This window comes from Tamandua tetradactyla, chromosome 1 (genome assembly GCF_023851605.1).
Source record: "Tamandua tetradactyla isolate mTamTet1 chromosome 1, mTamTet1.pri, whole genome shotgun sequence".
Classification (NCBI taxonomy): Eukaryota; Metazoa; Chordata; class Mammalia; order Pilosa; family Myrmecophagidae; genus Tamandua; species Tamandua tetradactyla.
In genome coordinates, this window is record NC_135327.1 from 219,146,342 (window position 1) to 219,164,113 (window position 17,772).

The window sequence follows — 17,772 nt, forward strand, 5'->3', positions numbered from 1 at the left end:
CCCTGAAGCCCCACTAAAATGACAGAAAGAATTATAAAAGGCCTAAAGCTACAAGGGTTAAAAAAAAAAAAACTTGAAAGAAGATCTATCAACAAACAGGATTTCAGCAAAATGTTGGAAATGTGTTAACTCCCTAAGTAGTGTGGAGAATATAGAAATCCAAGCTTGGAGGGCAGAAAGTCAACAAGAAGCAAGGCAATTCACTAAGGAGCACCCCAGAAAGCCTTAGGAATTATAAAAACTAGTTACTCTGGAGGCAGAAGTACAGGTAGGGCTGCAAATAGAAATAATTAATAATTCCCACCAACCAGAAGATTGCCCCCCTCCTCCAGCACAACAGAAGGAAGGAAGCTTACTTTCTGCACACGTTGAACCATATATAGACTAAGTAAACTCAGGGAAACCAGCCACAGCTGAGAATAGAAGTGAGTCGCCTTCCTGAAAAAAGAGACACAAAAGTTTACCAGTGGAAGGCTGAGATCTACCAACCCCACCCACCTCAAAGAAAAGTCTGGTACACAAGCCAAGCTTAAGTTCACTTGGCAAGAAATTGGAGAATTCCTCTCTGGGGAAAGTAATCAGCAGCCCAAAATAACATTTAGAATTTCCCTAATGGAATGGCTAGGTCCTGCCAGTCACCCAGTAGTGAAACCCATCACTCCGCAAACCTTACCCACATGCACAGAACTTCCAACAAGTGTAGTTTCTCACTCAAACATTTTAGAACACTCAGGCCCACCACACACTTGAGGAGATCCTCTAAACTGCATGACAAAGATCAAAACAACCACAGTGACAATTTAGAAAGCAGAAAAAAACTAAAAACAAAACGTAGGAGAAGACATTGCTTTATGAAACAAGACCAAAATTTCATTAAAAGCATCCATTCAGAGAAGATTTCTTGTGAGTGGGAGGGTGGGAGGCTATATATATATATATTCCTAAAGGAAATAACCAACAGAAAAGTTAGAAATAAAGTTGAGGGATTCTCCCAAAAAGGGTAACAAAAACAAAAAAGAGATGGAAAATAGAAAACAAAGCAGAGAAGTATAGATTTAAAAGAAGATACTAATAGCTGCCTGGGAGAAAATGCAGATCGCATACAAATATTAGGCCTCAGAAGGAATCAGACTTCTCATCACTAAAAACAGGAGTTAGAAGAAGATCATAGAGAAATGGCTTCAAATTTCAGAGAGAAAGTGATTATTAACCTAGATTTCTGTACCCAGCCCAACTATCAATCAAGTTTGAAGTTAAAGATATTTTATATATGTAAGATTTCAAAAAAATTTATCTTTCATGTATTTTCTCTGGAATGTAACCTCCATATGGCAGGACATTTTGTTCACTGGTGAATTCCCTGTGCCTAAAACAATACATGATACATACAAGCACTTCATAAATATTTATTAAATGAATAATATTCTTTAAAATGAAGGAGAAAAGGAAGTCAACCAACAAGAGAGGTAAAGAGGATATGAAAGATAATGGTGAGTGGAACCTCCAGGATGACAACTATGCATCAGTGCCAGGAAGCAACCAGTCCAATTTAGAGCAGAAGAACAGAGACCATAAAGGGGGGTGTTTCCAAGGGAAAAACCGATGGGCAACCTGATGTGTTCAACTGTATCAAGACTAGCCTTATACTTCCAATGCAGATTTGGGATAAAATGATGAAAAAGTGAGGCAATTATTAACTCCGGAAGAAACAAAAAGTGGTACAAGCTGGGCAATGTCGTTTCCTGAAGATGACTAGATAATGATATAGCTTTCACAATGTGACTGTGTGATTGTGAAAATCTTGCGTCTGATACTTCTTTTATCTACAGTATGGACAGATGAGTAAAACATATGGATTAAAAATAAATAAATAATGGGGTAACAAATGTTAAAATAAATTTAGTAGATTGAAATGCTAGTGAGCAATGAAAGGGAGTGGTAAGGGGTATAGAAAAAAATAGGGGAAGCAGAGGCTAAAATTTATTGGGTAGATGGAAATATTGGTGGTCAATGAGAGGGAGGGGTATGGGGTATGGTATGTATTATGTATGAGTTTTTTTCTTTTTCTTTTTTATTTCTTTTTCTAGGTTGATGCAAAGTTTCAGCTCATTCTAGGGTTTTTCTTAATCCCTTGATGCTGAATCTCAGCTCATTCTGGGATTTCTGTCCCACGTTGCCAGGAAGAGCCACACCTGTGGGAGTCATGTCCCACGTAGACAGGGGGAGGGTGGTGAGTTTACTTGCTGTGTTGGCTGGAGAGAGAGGCCACATCTGAGCAACAAAAGAGGTTCTCCTAGGGGTGACTCTTAGGCCTAATTTTATGTAGGCTTGACCCCTGTGGGGTTAAGTTTCATATGAACAAACCCCAAGACTGGGGAAAGCCCATTTTTTAATAAGTCACTTCATCTGAAATTATAAAAGAAATTTTCTTATATTAACAATGATACAAACAGTGGTTATGTTCTTAGGTTCCCTTCAACTACTTAATTTAAAATTAATACAAAATATAGTCCAATCTAAGTATATCTATGATACATAAGTAACATTTTATAGAATTATTTCCAGGATTCCAAATTGGAAGGTATTATTTCAGTTATTTACTGCTATGTAACAAGTTATTCAAAACTGAGCAGCTTAAGGCACTAACTTTTTAATTATATCTCAGGATTTTAATGGGTAAGGAATTTGCTTCAAGGGGTATAAACTGAGATTACTCAGTGGTATTCAACTCGTGGATGTGCTGGTCTGGACAGTTCAAGATGGCTTCATTCCCATGCCTGGCACCTAGGTGGGGATGGCTGTAAGGCTGTGGTCTGCTGGCTCTGTTGACTGGAATGACTACATATGGCCTCTCCAGCATGATGTTCTCAGGGAAGTTGTTTTTGTTACATGGCAGTTCAGAGTTCCCAGAAAGACTGTTTGAAGAGACCAAGGCAGAAGCTCTGAAGCTTCTTCTCACCTACTGTCAGATGTCATGAGATATCACGCTTTGGCCACATTTACTGAATCACAGGGCCGGTCCAGATTAAAGGAGAGGGACTACACAAAGTTGTGAATTCATGTAGGCCTGGTTCATTGGAGGATCATCTTTGGAGATTCTTCCACAGCAGATATTTAATATTCTAACTGTGTGCAGGTGAAAGTACCACTCACATCTTCACCAGGAAAAGTTATATTAATGAGTCTCAATGGACTCTTAAAGAAATCTACTGTTCCACTGCTAAGGCTGAATAATGAAAACATTTTTTATACTTGGAAGAAAACTGGGATTAACCAGTTTTTTATCAATCTTTTGGTCCCCTAACAAAATATTTCTTAAAGCTGTTTTTGCCTAGTACCGCTATTCTTTATTAGCACGACAGAATAATTTTTGTATCTGTGCTTTTCACATAGTGTTTTTCTCTGCCCTGGTTCAGTGATGACACTCAAGATCTTTGTTTTTCCTTGCTGAAAAGTATCTGTTTCAGGACTGAAAACAGAAGGCTCTTGCAGACACTTCCCTTTTTGGCTTTTGTTTTCATAAAGCCTGAGCTTCCAGAATCTGTTGGGAAAGGGGAAGGAAGTGTCAAGATTTGAAAGGCAACAGAAGTTGGTCAATACCATGAGGAGCAGAGGTTCTTAGAACTTCATTCCTTGGCCCTTTCACCATTCCTTTCCCTTCCCACAACCAGGAAGTCTCCTAACTCACTTCTTTGGAATCTCTAGGGATCCATGGAGTGGTGTCTAAAAATCACTACTCTAAATCAATCATTCCTCATATCTTCTGAACTGGTTATAAAGGGGAAGGATGGAGTAAAAGTTGAGGAACTTCAGATATGGGTGACTGTGCTTCTTTTCTGGATTGTAGGGCATGAAGGAAACAGAGTTAAGAGGTGATTATAACTTTTCTAGCCTGGGAGTATGGAAGATGATGATACTCATCATCACAACTGGAAAGCTGAATAGTTGAATTAAATATTGGCAGGGAGCAGAGGATAATTAATTTTATTTCTGCAGAGTTAATTTTGAGATTATGATAGAGCATTCTAAACAAGGTGGCCTCTAGGCAACTGGAGATGGAAATGTCACACAAGTGAAAAGCTGGGATTGACACAGATTTGACAACTGTTGAAGTGAGCTCATAGAGAAGAGCAGTGGGCAGAGGACAAAGCCTTCAAGAAATTCTGCTGCAGTGTGGCTGAAAGTTGGTGGCCCATCTGACATCTACAGCCTGCAGGAATGTTTTACCTAGCGTACACATTATTTAAATTATTTTTAAATAAATGGGCAATTTATTTAAGAACTGGGAGTTTTCACAAAATCTGGGTTATGGCTTTTCTTGAAAATAGGAAGACTTGACAGTGTTAGCCTATCTTGCCCATGGAGGAAGTTGAGTCCCCACTGCCTCCTTTAGATGAAGGAGCGGCTGTCCAGGTGAACACGGTCCCTTCTAATAAACTTCACCTACTTAATGGCAGCAAAAAAGATTAAAAACAACAGACACCAAAAGTGTTAGATTTTGTTGTTGTTTTACAGACGGGGAGAATAAACATATTTGTTTTCTCCCCCCCCCCCCACACACACCCCTTTAGAGAGGTTGAGAAAAGGGAGAAATCAAAGTTGTTAGAAGATGGGGACCATTAATAGGATCCAGAGAGTAGATGAAGTTGGAAAATGCAGATGAAAAATTAGTCTTAGGGAAGGAAAGCACTGTCATCCCTGGAGTAAAAATCTGTCATTCACCAGACTGGACTAACAAATACACATAAAGCCAGCTGCAAAGTTAACAAGAAATAGTATTTCTCCCAAGGACATGTTGCATCTGTAAAGAGTCACAATGATCCCATTCTTTGAGTGACTTTTGCTTTCTTACTGAGAAACTTTGATCTCTAAAATCAGACTATCAGAAATTGCTGTTAGAGATTATAGCATTAAGAATGAAACATCCCAGTGTCACCTGGAGGACTGAAGACATAGAAAAGAAGCCTCAAATTCCAAGCCAGGTGCAGAGCTTTGGAGAAGGGGTCTCTGAAGACTACATTCCATGTCTCTCACCTTTATAATTTCTAAAGGAACAGGACCCTGGGTCCACTTGGCGGTCCAGTCCCGGTACTGACCCCTTGACTCACACAGCCGGTCCAGTCCCGGTACTGACCCCTTGACTCACACAGCCGGTCCAGTCCCGGTACTGACCCCTTGACTCACACAGGTGTGCTGCGCTTTGTGCTTCTCAAAACAGTGTTTCATCTAAATTTTACATAAACTCCATACATCTCCCTAATCCCGTGATAACTCCATCTTTTCCTTTGTTTGGTGAGATGCCCTAGGGTTCCTCCCAGGTGTGAGTTTTTCCTCATTGCAACGAGTTCAAAAACCTGAATCTTTTGGGGCTGTGGGTTAATCTTCGGTGGTACTAGGATGATTGGGCCAGGAAGGCACACTGGAGGTTTTCATTCCAAGCCTTCATTTTACAAACAAAAACTGGAGACCGAAAAAGAGTTCCTAACTGTCTTTTCAGTTCTCCTTCCCCAGAGCCTCAGTCATTTACACATGAAGCTATATATCCTCTATGACATCCTTCCAAAAAGAGGAAGCGAAATCAACCGTGGCGGGGTGCTCCTCAGACTTGCAATACACACGTTTACCTGAGCCTTTTAAGAACATCTTTCTGCTAACTCCAGCTCAGTCGTTTCTCAGATGTTGGGATTGATAATGTCTTAAAATTTATTATCAGCGAAGTGGAACCCTCCGATTCACCGATGGCCTCACACACCTCACCCTAGTGTTCCGTATTTCTTCAGCAACTTTCTTTCTCGCTTCCCTAGAGGGAATTTCTTTTTCCTTTTTTATTCTGGTCTCCCCAGCCGACTGTCAGGAAGGAGCAACCTCTTAAAGAGAAAGCCATGTTCCACTCTTCATCCAAATCCTCTTCCTTTGTCTGAGCAGCCGTTCTAAAAAAGTTGGGCTAGGAATCAATTTCTCCTCCAGAACAAAACTAAAGCAAGCGCTTCCTTTTAGGAATATAGCATTTTATTAAAACATACTACACGAACTGTTTAAACAACTCCCAACCCCCGACAAAGAAAAGAAAGCGCTGGGGAATATCAGTGGCAGGCGGCGGGGAGTATCCAAACGCGGTCTTTCAAGGTAGCATTCCGAGAAACTTGAATTTGCAGCTCCTCACCGAGGAACGGTCGCGGGAGGTGCCGGCTGATTGGTCGCCCGAGTGCCTCGGCCCCGCCGCGCCTGCGCCTGCGCCGTCCCCGCCCCGCCCTGAGCTGCCCTCCCCCGCTGGCCGCCGCACCCCCTAGCTCCCCTCAGCTCCCCGCCGCCCGGTCGCCGCGCCTGCGCCTGCGCCCTGGAGACTGTCGGATCAGGCGGTCTCCCGCAAGCCGGCGAGCGCACTACCGGGAGGGCAGACAGGTCAACCCGGCGGGCTCTTTCTCGAGGAGGAAGGAGGGGGCGGCATTCTGGGTCTTCAGAATTCCCGGAGGTCCCGCAGTCTGCCCCGGCCGACAAGGGAGAAGTTGGGGAGCTGCGGGACGCTCTGCCGAGTGCCGCCGCCATGGCTGCCATGATGGATCGGAAGTGAGCCTCAGGCCGACGGCTGCCGGCGCCGGCGCTTCCAGTCTCCGCTCCCCGGCTGCCCCGCCCGGGGACGCGCGGCGCGGCGTCTGCGGAATCTCCGTACCCCCGCGACCCGGGCTCGCTGGCGCTCCCCGGAGACCAGAACCTCATCAGCTCGTGCTTGCTTTCTCCAAGACTAAGCAGCGGGGAGTGGCTCCCGGCCTCCAGACCCGGCGGCGAGGAAGATGGCGGACCCGGCCGAGTGCAACATCAAAGTGATGTGTCGCTTCAGACCTCTCAACGAGTCTGAAGTGAACCGCGGCGATAAGTACGTCGCCAAGTTTCAGGGAGAAGACACGGTCATGATGGCGGTGAGTGGTTCCCCCCTCCCGCCCGTCCCTGGTCATCGGACCTGGCTGGTCGGGGAGTTCAGGGCAATGGCGAGGTGCAGAGTTGAGAAGGGAGTAGTGGTGTCCCAGCCCTCCCCACTTGGGTTTGCCGGTTCAGATAACCGTTGATAGGAAGACTGCGCAGCTGCCTGGGTTTTTCTGAATCGTCCCCACCCTGGTCTTCGGTGCCCGGTGATGGGAGGTGCCTAGACTCAGGCTGGGACACTCCCCCACCCGGGGCGCTGGAGGAACCATCCGGGGAGCAAGTTTAGTGCATAGTTGCGTTTGTTTAGGTGTGTGTGTGTAGTTACTGTTGGTGGTGCTTGTTGTTTTGGACAACCCCCATTCATAAAATACTTAGGAGAAAGTAGTTCAGCTAGCAATATTGAACTATGAGGCCAGCCCTACTGTAACTTAAATAGAGGAGATGGCTTTGTTTTATAGAAATATATAACTGCATGTTCAACCGTATTGTTTCTGTCTCGGGAGGAGAAAAATTAGCAAAATAATTCAAATATGCTTGTACCTCAGATGTTCACTCACCAGCCTTTGGAGTTATGAGTGACTTTTCTTATTAACAAAAGCAAATGGCGAATCGAGACCTAAAAAGAATAGTCAGATCGGTCAAATAAGTGCCCAGAAGGATCCAAAATCTCCCCCTTACTGGGTTTTATGATATAATTATCTAGGAAAGAGCTTTACTATTTGGTGTATATCAGAAAGAATTATAAGAAGCAAACTTTTGAAAAAGATAGAAATTGACCAGTGAACTAGATTTCTCATTCTTGGTATTAGAGTCATACTTAACAGTTAGAATCCGTGGTGAAGAAAATTCATTTAGATAATCCCAACGATGCTGACCTAGTGTCCCTTTGTAGGGTAAAGCATAACTTAACTAGAATTGGTTTATCATTGTCAAGGGGAGCAGAATGTGAGGTGGTTGTTTTTTGATACCTGATTTTTATGCTTCTGAAAATGTAATATGGTATAATCCCATAGGACGTGAAAACAATGCTAGTCAGAATTCTAGAGGAAGGCATATCCCTACCAGAAGTGTGTCTTTCATAACCAAAAGGTCTCTGAAAATAACATTCCCAGTTCAAGGAGGTTAACGTGCATAGTAAGATACTGCATACAGAATAGTGAACTGTGGCCAAAAATAAGATTCTTCTTTCTTGGTAATAGCATGTGGCAGAACTTTTTTCTGCGTGGCTTTCGTGGTACCAATTTTTAACATGTTGATTTTTTTCCCTAATGGCATCTGTATTTACTATGTTGTTTGGGTAGCTTAATTTGGAAATGAGGGCAAAGAAGCCACAGGAGATGGGATATTGATGATTGTAAGTATTAGCATATAACTCCTTTGAGGTTTTATGTGAAGGCTCCCAAAATTCAGCTCTAGAAAATGCACGCATTAGCTCCACGTTGCTCTTGGTAGGCTTTTGGCAAACAAGTCATTAGATCACTAACACAACTGCCAACTCTTACTGTGTGAAGACTGTCAGGCTGTTTCTTTGTTAACAAGTCCACAAGAAAAACTCTTGCTATTAATGACATCATTGGGAAGACAAGAAGTTAAGTACAAAAGAAATCAGTCATCTTTTCCTTTAGAATTGTCTTCTTTGCATGGAATCAGAGGAAGCTTGCAGGGCCTGGGTTGTTAGTTGGCATACATCAGGCGTCTAGTTTCTCAGAGTTTTTGTGATTTCCCAGTTTCAACAGTGTTTGACACATCAAAGCTATTTTCCTTTAAAGCTTGTATTAAGAATGTCTTATTTCTCCAGGTTTTTTGAGTATGCAGTATCTGTAAGCATTGCTAATACTCTTTTGCTAGAATGCTAAAATTTAAAATTCATAAATTGTATTAAGGATAGGTTGGAAGTCAACCTTCTACTGCAGCCCAAATATGACATATAAAATGAGGAAAGAGCTAAAAGAAACAAATAATTACCACGGGAAGCATATGTCTATTCTAAGTAGTTTCCTTTGGAATAAGTTAAGTTGTAACCTCCTTGGAAATGTTAATAAATTTAAATGATAATATTGGAAATAATGGATAGGTGATTGAGTTGTGAATCAATTAATAACAGTTGACCTTAAGATAAACTGGTAGGCATTTTAGTCTGGTTAAAAAAAAAAAGAACAGCAACATAGTATAAGCAAAAATACAACTGAGTGACTAGCCTTGAAAAATGTGAGGCAACATAGTTCATTATTTTCGAGAATTAATTTCTTGCATATAGTAAGTACATTAATTCAAGGCCTCATATTTTTGTTCACTTTATTAAATGAACTGTTTTATTTTTTAAAAAAAGCTTGTTTGGAATTATAACGGTAGCTGGGAAGGGTGAAATTAAAAAATCTCTAAACAAAAATCCTCTCCAGGTTTGTTTTGTTAAACCTACTGGATCCTGATCCTAATTCAAAATATGTAGTTTAGGAGGGAATTGCTGCAATGCAACATCTAAAACTAAATTATTTTAAACATGGTTTTAAAACATTTTCTATACAATGCTCCAGTTAAGTAAATTTGAAGAATAAGTATAGTTTATGCTGTTGCTCATTTAAAAGCATAAACTGCTGATGTAGAAAATAGTTTTTAAGAATTTTTAAGATTTTCTTCAAGGTTCATTTTCTAATACTTTGCTGTTAAAACGTTTTTCTGTTATTCATATGTCAGCGACTTTAATATGACCCCATGGCAGGCAAGTCTCTATGAAGTGTTTCTTTGTGCTCTGTAACCTTTTGTACAAATTTAATTGTTATTAAGGGCTTGGTGAAGTGCTGTAAATGTAACATATTGAATGAAATAAGTAAAAGTTTATTTTAAAAAAACCTTTAAATGATACAAATAGAATCCGTTTGCACTCAAACAGGAATCACTTCATTTAAGAAATCTAAGGTATGATCACAGCTCATGTAATACAATTATTCCTATTTCTGTCCCTTTGAAACCCAAGTCAAATGTGAGGGCATCTTATGATGTGGAGTTTGTAGAATGAAAATCTGGAACTTTGAGTATCTTCAGAGCTAAATAGAAATAAAGGCCACAGAAGACATATTTCAGATCTAAGAATCAAGCTTCTTTAACATAGCTGTCCAGATACTGAGTTTTCCTTTGTTTTATTGAAAAGATGATGAGTTGAGAAGGTCTTAATTGTAGACCATTAGGAATAATTTAGTTTCACAAGTTTTGCTTTTCATCCCAGGAATGTAAGGCTGCTGAAAATACCAGAAAAAAAAAAGTCAGTAACTTTATGGCTAGAACTCTAATCAGAGCATTAGCTTTACTTAATAAAATTATAATTATAATTTAATTTTAGAATTAAATCTAAGAAGATTGTTTTGTCAGTTTAATGCTAAGTACTTACTAATTTTTTATTTGACAGTAGCATTTTCTACATAAATCACTTAGTCCCAGCTCAGTTAATTTTTGTTTGCATCTCACCTTTCAATAGTTGCCAGTAAATATTCTTTTCATAAGGTTGTAGTAGTAGTTCTTATTTGCTATGAGGTGACACTAGCATCACTTCAAAAAGTACTTTGAAGCAGGCTTTACTATTATCAATTGACTCTCTTTCAAAATGGCTTTAGAAGAACTTATTTTTATCTATGTGTAAATTGAGACAGGAAATAGCTCAATATTGTTATTCTTTGTATTTCTTTAAGTGTTTATTTTAATACATTTTGCTATTTGACTTATTTTGGAGAGAGAATGGCTATTTCATACTTTTGCCTATTTTCTAGTACATTTGTTTCTTAAAAGTAAAAGAATTAATCATTAACTTTTTCTTTCATGCTGTTTTTATACATCTGTTATTAAATCTGTGTTTTGAACAGCAGCAATATTCTTTTAATTCTTTACCAGGTTATGAGTTTTTTTAAGTTTAGAGATTATCTCTACTTCAATTCAGTTAACATTATTTGATCACCTACCTATATTTAAATCCCAGTATGCAACATCTTAATTTAGTGTTCAAGACTGCTCAGCCTTATTCTCTTATTCTTTGAATCCTGCAGTATGTATATCCTACAATATGTACAGTATTTCTAAAGTTGTCTTCCTCATCTTGTTTTTTTCCTATGCCTAGCACAACGTCTGTTACTTTGTAAGCACTAAAAAATGTTTGTTGGATAAATAAAAGCAGGCAATTTTCCATTTGCATAGAAAAAAGAATGGAAGGAAATAGTATTAGCATGGGCTATCTCTGGGTCTTGATTGTTATTTTAATTGACTTTTGTTTCAGAATTAGCTTACCAGGAATATATCTTGTAAAAACCAGTTACATAGTAAATTCTCCTTTTTCAGCCAAGCATGTGAAAGTCGATGTTAATGAATCAGTAGCATCTTAGCTAAAGAACTTTTATATATGTCACAGCTAAAGAATAATCAAACGCTGACGCCTATTTTTTATTGACACCAAAGTGAGGTCGTCTTAGTATATAGGTCAGGAATGCTTTTAGCTGCAGAGGGGAAAAGAAACAACTAATCGTGTCTTAATTAAATAAAGGGTTATTTTTCTCACAGAGCGAAAAGTTTGGAGATAGGCCCTTAACTGCTACTATTTAAGGACCCTGACTCTGTCAATGCTCTGTTATCCTTAACTGTTAACTTTTCAACAGCAGCATCTTGTTTGCAAGATGGTTGCTACAGTTCCAGACATTGCTTTCATAAAGGAGAAGTGATATTCATCTGAGATGGTCACTTTTATAGAAAACCGAAATCTTTCCCTGAGACTTCCCAGCAGACCACCACTTAACTTCATACTATTCAGAACTGGGTCACGTAACCACTATTTGCTGGGAGAGTAGGCAGGCAGACATTTGGCTTTCCAGCCTATTTAGGGGAAGTGGCAAGGGAGTTGGAAATGACTTTTGATAGCTTTTTAGGAGTATCTGCTTCGTTATTACTGTTATTCCAAGCATAGGTTGTAGGGTATGGTTTCTAAGAAATAAGACGGGTTTTTTTCTGGGGTCATGATTGTTTTGTATTTTGGACCTAGTTTTCTTATTTTTTTAAGAGGAAACTAGAGAACATGCTTGTTTGCAAATACCTGGAACCCCTACTCACCTATTCTTTTATTGTACCTGAGTAGCTGAGCATTTTGGGAGACAATCATACCAATAGTCTTGCTTTTAGTTCACAGAGAAAATTGAAGACTTTTTAATGAAATTCCCACTTCCACGTCAAGAAACATACCTGCATTTGCACTATTCTCTTCCTGTTAGAATAGTGGGAGTTTTCCTTTGACATTCCTTTACTCGGTATTAGCCTTTCCTTCATCTTCAAATTTTCTCATGTTCTGGATTTACTACACCGTTCCAGCGTTTTACTCAGATCTTACCCATCTTTTAAAAAGTCTTTCATAGATCTACAGCCAAGATTCTCTGGTCATCTTCCATTCTTTTTCCAACCCATCCTAATCTAACCTTTCCCATTGGATACTTTTCCGTTTTGTCTTGACTTTATATAACAATATTTGACACAATTACTCCTTCCTTGAAATTCTTCCCTTGGTTTGCTTGGATACTATACTGTGATTTTCATCCTCTCCCTCTGACTCCTCGTATTACATCATTGGTTCCCAAATTGTGGTCTGTGGAGTCCCTAGGATCCTTTCAGGAGATCCACAAGGTCAAAAGCATTAAAAATAACACCTAGATATTATTTGCTTTTTCCACTATGTTGACATTTGCAGTAATGGTGCAGAAGCAATGATAGGTAAAAGTATTGGTACCTTCATGAATTAATGTCCTTAATGAAGCAATTAAAAATTATTTATGAAATTGTACATGACCCTCTAATATACTTCTTTTTAATATTCTGTGTGATGAAATGAGAAGTACATATAAAGCCCTTCTACATATCAAAATACAGAGGTTGTCTTGAGGAAAACACTCATGCTGTTGTTTCATTGTTTGGTTTGCAAGCTAAACTAGCTGTTTTTTTTGTGGGTACCATTTTTACTTGAAAGATGACTGATAGACATTCTATAGTTATTCAGACTTGGGTATTTAGCATTCATTTTCTCAAAAACAAAAAAAGTTATTACTTCAAGGAAAATAACATCATTATTTGTTGCTAGTGGTGAAATTTCAGCTTTAAAGGGAAATTGAGAATTTTAGAAAACTTGTGTCTGCTACTGTGAGCTCAGCAGCTTGCCAGTATTTAAAGATTAATGAGATCTGTGCAGATATTAAATGAATGTGAATATACATACATACACACACACAATGAAGTGTGTCAGCGTTTCGAAAATCTGCATAATTCGTTGAATTAATTAGTTTCCAAATGACTAATACATGATCCATTCAATATGCAAGATAGAGCAATGAATTTTAATGTAACAAAATGCAAGAAGTTAACTGGTAATGATTTCAAATTCTACATTGCAGCTATCTTTGAGAACCCACCACTTGTCAGGTTTAGGTGTAGTATCAAAGAAAAATGCCTATAATTCTCTGAAAAGGCTGTTTAAATATTCCCTTTTCCATCTACGGTCTGGGTGAGGCCATACTTCTCATACTTCCTTCAAAACAACATTACAGCAGATTGATTGCAGGTGCAAATAGGAGAATCCTGCTACTTCTCTTAAGAAGAACTTGAAAGAGATTCATAGAAAGTAAAACAATTCTACCCTTCTCACTAATTTTTTTGGTTTTGAAAACAGTTATCTTTCATAAAAATATTATTTATATTAAGATGTAGTGATTTATGTTTTTCCATTTAAATATTTTGAAAAATTCTCTTTTTTTATTTAATATAATAAATAAATACAAGTAGGTTTAACTCATAAGCAAGCTTGTTGGGGTCTTGAATAATTTTAAGAGCATAAAGGGCTGCTGAATCCAAAAATATAAGAACTGTTCATCTACATTGCTGAGTCATTTCTCCCTGTCCTCTAAATATTGGCATCCTCAGTCTTAACCCTTCTCACTTCATTTCCCTACCCTAGGTCATCTCATTTACCCTCATTACTGCAGTCATTTATAAGTTAACACCTATATTTATCTTTAGTTCATACTTCTCTTAATTTTAGTCGTATATATCCAGTCAGTTACCTATATTTGGATATTTTACAAGCACCTCAAATTCAGCATATCTAAATGTGAGCTCTTATTCTTTCTTTCCTCAGCCTTATTCCTCTTGGAATGATATTGTGCATGCTGGGAACCTGAGAGGTATCACTTAACATTTTTCTATCTTACAAATCTTGTCATCAAATCTCTATAAATCGATCAAATACTTCTGGAAGTTAGTAACTTTCCTCAATCTTTAAGTACCTTCACCTCTTCTATACTAGGTTATTAATTAGTACCCCTCTTTGCTCATTTTCTCCATTGTATTTCAGTGATCTTGGAAAAAGCAAACTCCTGTCACTCCATTACTTACCCTTCTTAACCACAAAGTATGTGAGTGTTTGTCATCTTGCCTCTGCCTATTTCTGTAACCCAGTAATAGGGTCATGGCATGTTCTTTATCTTGCTCTTTCAACTTCATACTAGTCACTTAATTATTTGTCTAATGTGACTCCGCTAAGATAGAGTAAGTCTTTTTGTACCATTCTAGCATAGTGTCTGACACATAGTAGGCATTCGGTAAATATTTGTTAGATGAACAAATGATTGAAAAGCTGTTACAGTAAAGTGAAAAGTGACAAATACGAAGGAATTATGGACTTGGAGTTCAGAGATCTGGGTTTGTACTTTTGTACCTTTTCAGATTTTAGTTTTCTTATTTGCAAAATGATATTGGTATTGAAAATGTCAATACCTGTCAGTCTGTATTCACCCAGCAACATTTGAGTGGCTACCGTACTAATTACTATACTAAGCTCTGGAAATACAACAAAGACCAAAACAGACATTCTTGTTTTTATGGGGTTCATATTTTATGGCGTTTATACTTAGTGACTCCTAAGGTCCTTTCTACTCAAAGAGCCAATGACTTGAAGTGCTACACAATAAGTATCCTATATTGCAGGTTAAATATATGATAGCATCTTTAAAAGAGATCTGAAATGTCTATTCATCTTTATTTTGTATAGTTGAAATACTTTTGTTTTTGTTTTTTAGTCCAAGCCTTATGCATTTGATCGGGTGTTCCAGTCAAACACATCTCAAGAGCAAGTGTATAATGACTGTGCAAAGAAGATTGTTAAAGGTAAACATATTTAACTGTTGTCTTAACAATTTAGCAACATTTTGTGACATTTACCAATTTACCTAACTTTCTTGTTTTCATTTTAATGCCCCTTCTAAGTTAATTGCAGATGAAAGTTTGTTATAGTAAGAATAATTTTAAAAGGTCAAAAAATTAATATATATGTGGTTGCTCAAAATCCATGATCTAATCATATACAGTGTTTATTAAAGGATGTTAAAATTATATGAATTATGGAGTACAAGGGTAGGTCAGTTGTAGAATTCTCACCTGCCATGCAGGAGATCCGGGTTCAGTTCCCAGCCCATGCATGTCTGTCCCCACCCCCCCCAAAAAAAAAAATTCGACAAATGGTACTGCAATAACGTGATACTCTCTTGGAAAAATAATGAAATTATATAATGTTACAAATTTATGCTTGGGAAATAACATTTCTGTTAGATATTCCCAGAAGAGTTTCTGAAATAGCAATTCTAGAAAAATTAAAACAGCATGAGAATGAAAAAAAAATGACTAGAAAAGCTTCTGAAAAATAATAGAAAATGGCAGTCTTTATCATTCCTGTATTCCACTGTTATTCCTTCTGATAGACTTATCTCGTGGTCAGTGGAGAAATTCCAGAGAATCTAATAGGGATTGCCAAGGGTAAGAAAAGTGCGCGCGTTAGAGTTAGTACTATTAACCTATACCAGAATATTTTTCAATTTTACTTTTTTTGAAACCATAGAACTGAGAGGGTATAAAGTGAGTGTTTGGACATAATTTCATTTAAAACAGAAATCCTGTTTAACAATGGAATCTTACAGTTAAATAGTCAAAATTTTGTTTGTGATATGATTTTTTCCATTCTTATGACAGCTCTAATTGTTAAAAAAAGGTTCTTAGATTGAGGCAAAAAATCTCTCTTGCTGTAGCATTCACCAGGGGAGAGGGGCTGGAATTCATTAAGAAAATGAAGCAGTTGAGATTAGGTGGAAACCCAGACAATTATAGTAACAGGAGAGAAAGCAGAATTTATTGATAGAAGTAGGCTTATTGACGTGACAGAGGGAAAATGTGGACATTCTCTTCATATTAATTTCATTTTATCCATGATACAGGGAACAAAATCATCACATAGAGTGAGCATGGGGTAGGAGGTCTGAGGAAAAGGTACTGACTGATTCATCTAGGAATAAAGAAATGAGTGCACTGAAGAAATGTGGTAACATTGCCAGGCAGCACTTAAGGACCGGCTTGAGGCGAGCTGCTGAAATAGTTGGATTTAACCAGATTGAAGTTTTGCCAGGTGGATGAAAAAAGAGAAGGGCAAGACAATTGAACATGAGGTTAGAGGAATGATAATAGTAGACCATGGAATCTAAGGTGGTGAAGAGAAAGAGGACATGAAGGAGTTGAGGAACAGTGAAAAAAAGCTGATAGATAGGGTTAGTGGTTTATATGTCAGTGAGGTCAAAGGTTTGTTGGACTCAGGGTCCTAGAAGGAATAATAAGATGTAGATATTTGAAATTGGATTATGGATGCAGTGTGTAGTCAGTAATGGAAAGATCTAGGGTATGCCTGTGGAAATTGGCATCTGAAAGGAGTAAAAAACAAGATCAGGGAAAAATGTGGTTGAGGTTCTAAGAAGCAAGGGAGTTTTTGTGAGATCATCTACTATATGAACACTCAAACCACCAAGAATTCCAACAGCAATGGGATTGGTAAGAGAGCAAACTAAACACCGAAATCATTACAGAATCAATGAACTTGTTATTCCGTAAATGTCTGCCACAAAGAGCAGCAGGCAGGGTTTTCTTAGGTTGTAAGCTTTGAGTAGTTTCCCAAATCTGTTCATTATGAAATGTGATTATCTCTATCTTTTGGTTGTCAGTACAGCCTAAGAATGCATTAGCTTATAAAATTATTGATTGATGAACTCATGAGCAACTTAAATTTATAGATCTTTTTCACATCTGCTGCAGCCAACTTTAAAACCCATTCTGTAATTGGACATTTGAGTTATTAATGCAAGTCTTCTAGTATAAATTTTGTTTCTATTATTTTATCTTTTGATGAATTTTGAGTTTTGTTTTTATATTTATCTTACTAGGGACCTCCTAAATTGGCTGCCAGTGTATTTGATAATTACTGTGGTGTCAAGGACATTGAAATGTGAAAATTATTGTTCTAAATCATTTATAAAATGCTTGATGGACCATGGTCCTTAGCCCGGTCTTCTAAAAACTGCACAAGGTTGTTGCCAATTAATTTGTTTCCTCTGTCATCTGAGAGAGGAAATTATTTTCTTTGCTTAATCAGTCATAATTGTCACTGGGAACAAACTCGTATCCTAAATTCTTACCACTCTACAAAGATAAAGATATTCTAATTTTAGCAAAATTAGACTTTGAGCTGTTGTTAGAAGATTTCTTTCTATTGCTTCTATGCTAGCTCTGTAATTTATATTAGGAAAGCATCACCTGGCTATTACTTTGTCCTTTTTACCTACACCCAAATACTTTCTACTACATTGGAGGAGCCTATATGTAGTAGTTAGTAGGAGTTGTCTTGAGGGGTAAAAGAGTCTAATCAAGGATGTGGTTGTGATGATGGCATTACCAATCAATAGTACATAGATTTAAGGGGAGAGAAAAAAGGTAGAGTAGGGGGTGGGTGCCTGGTAAGGTGTG

General features: G+C 38.1%; 1 protein-coding gene and 1 pseudogene across 1 annotated transcript in view; one reads left to right on the top strand and one right to left on the bottom strand.

Annotated features, from left to right (window-relative positions):
* The window catches only part of LOC143682755 (large ribosomal subunit protein uL18 pseudogene), a 29,148-nt pseudogene extending 22,431 nt beyond the window's left edge, over window positions 1–6,717 (bottom strand).
* KIF5B (kinesin family member 5B) overlaps window positions 6,315–17,772 on the top strand; it is a 49,147-nt gene continuing 37,689 nt past the window's right edge. Inside the window, exons 1-2 of the mRNA XM_077152262.1 lie at window positions 6,315–6,917; window positions 15,012–15,099. Of these exons, the coding sequence (XP_077008377.1) occupies window positions 6,792–6,917; window positions 15,012–15,099 (214 nt within the window). The 5' untranslated portion in view covers window positions 6,315–6,791. The remainder of the gene's footprint in view (window positions 6,918–15,011; window positions 15,100–17,772) is intronic.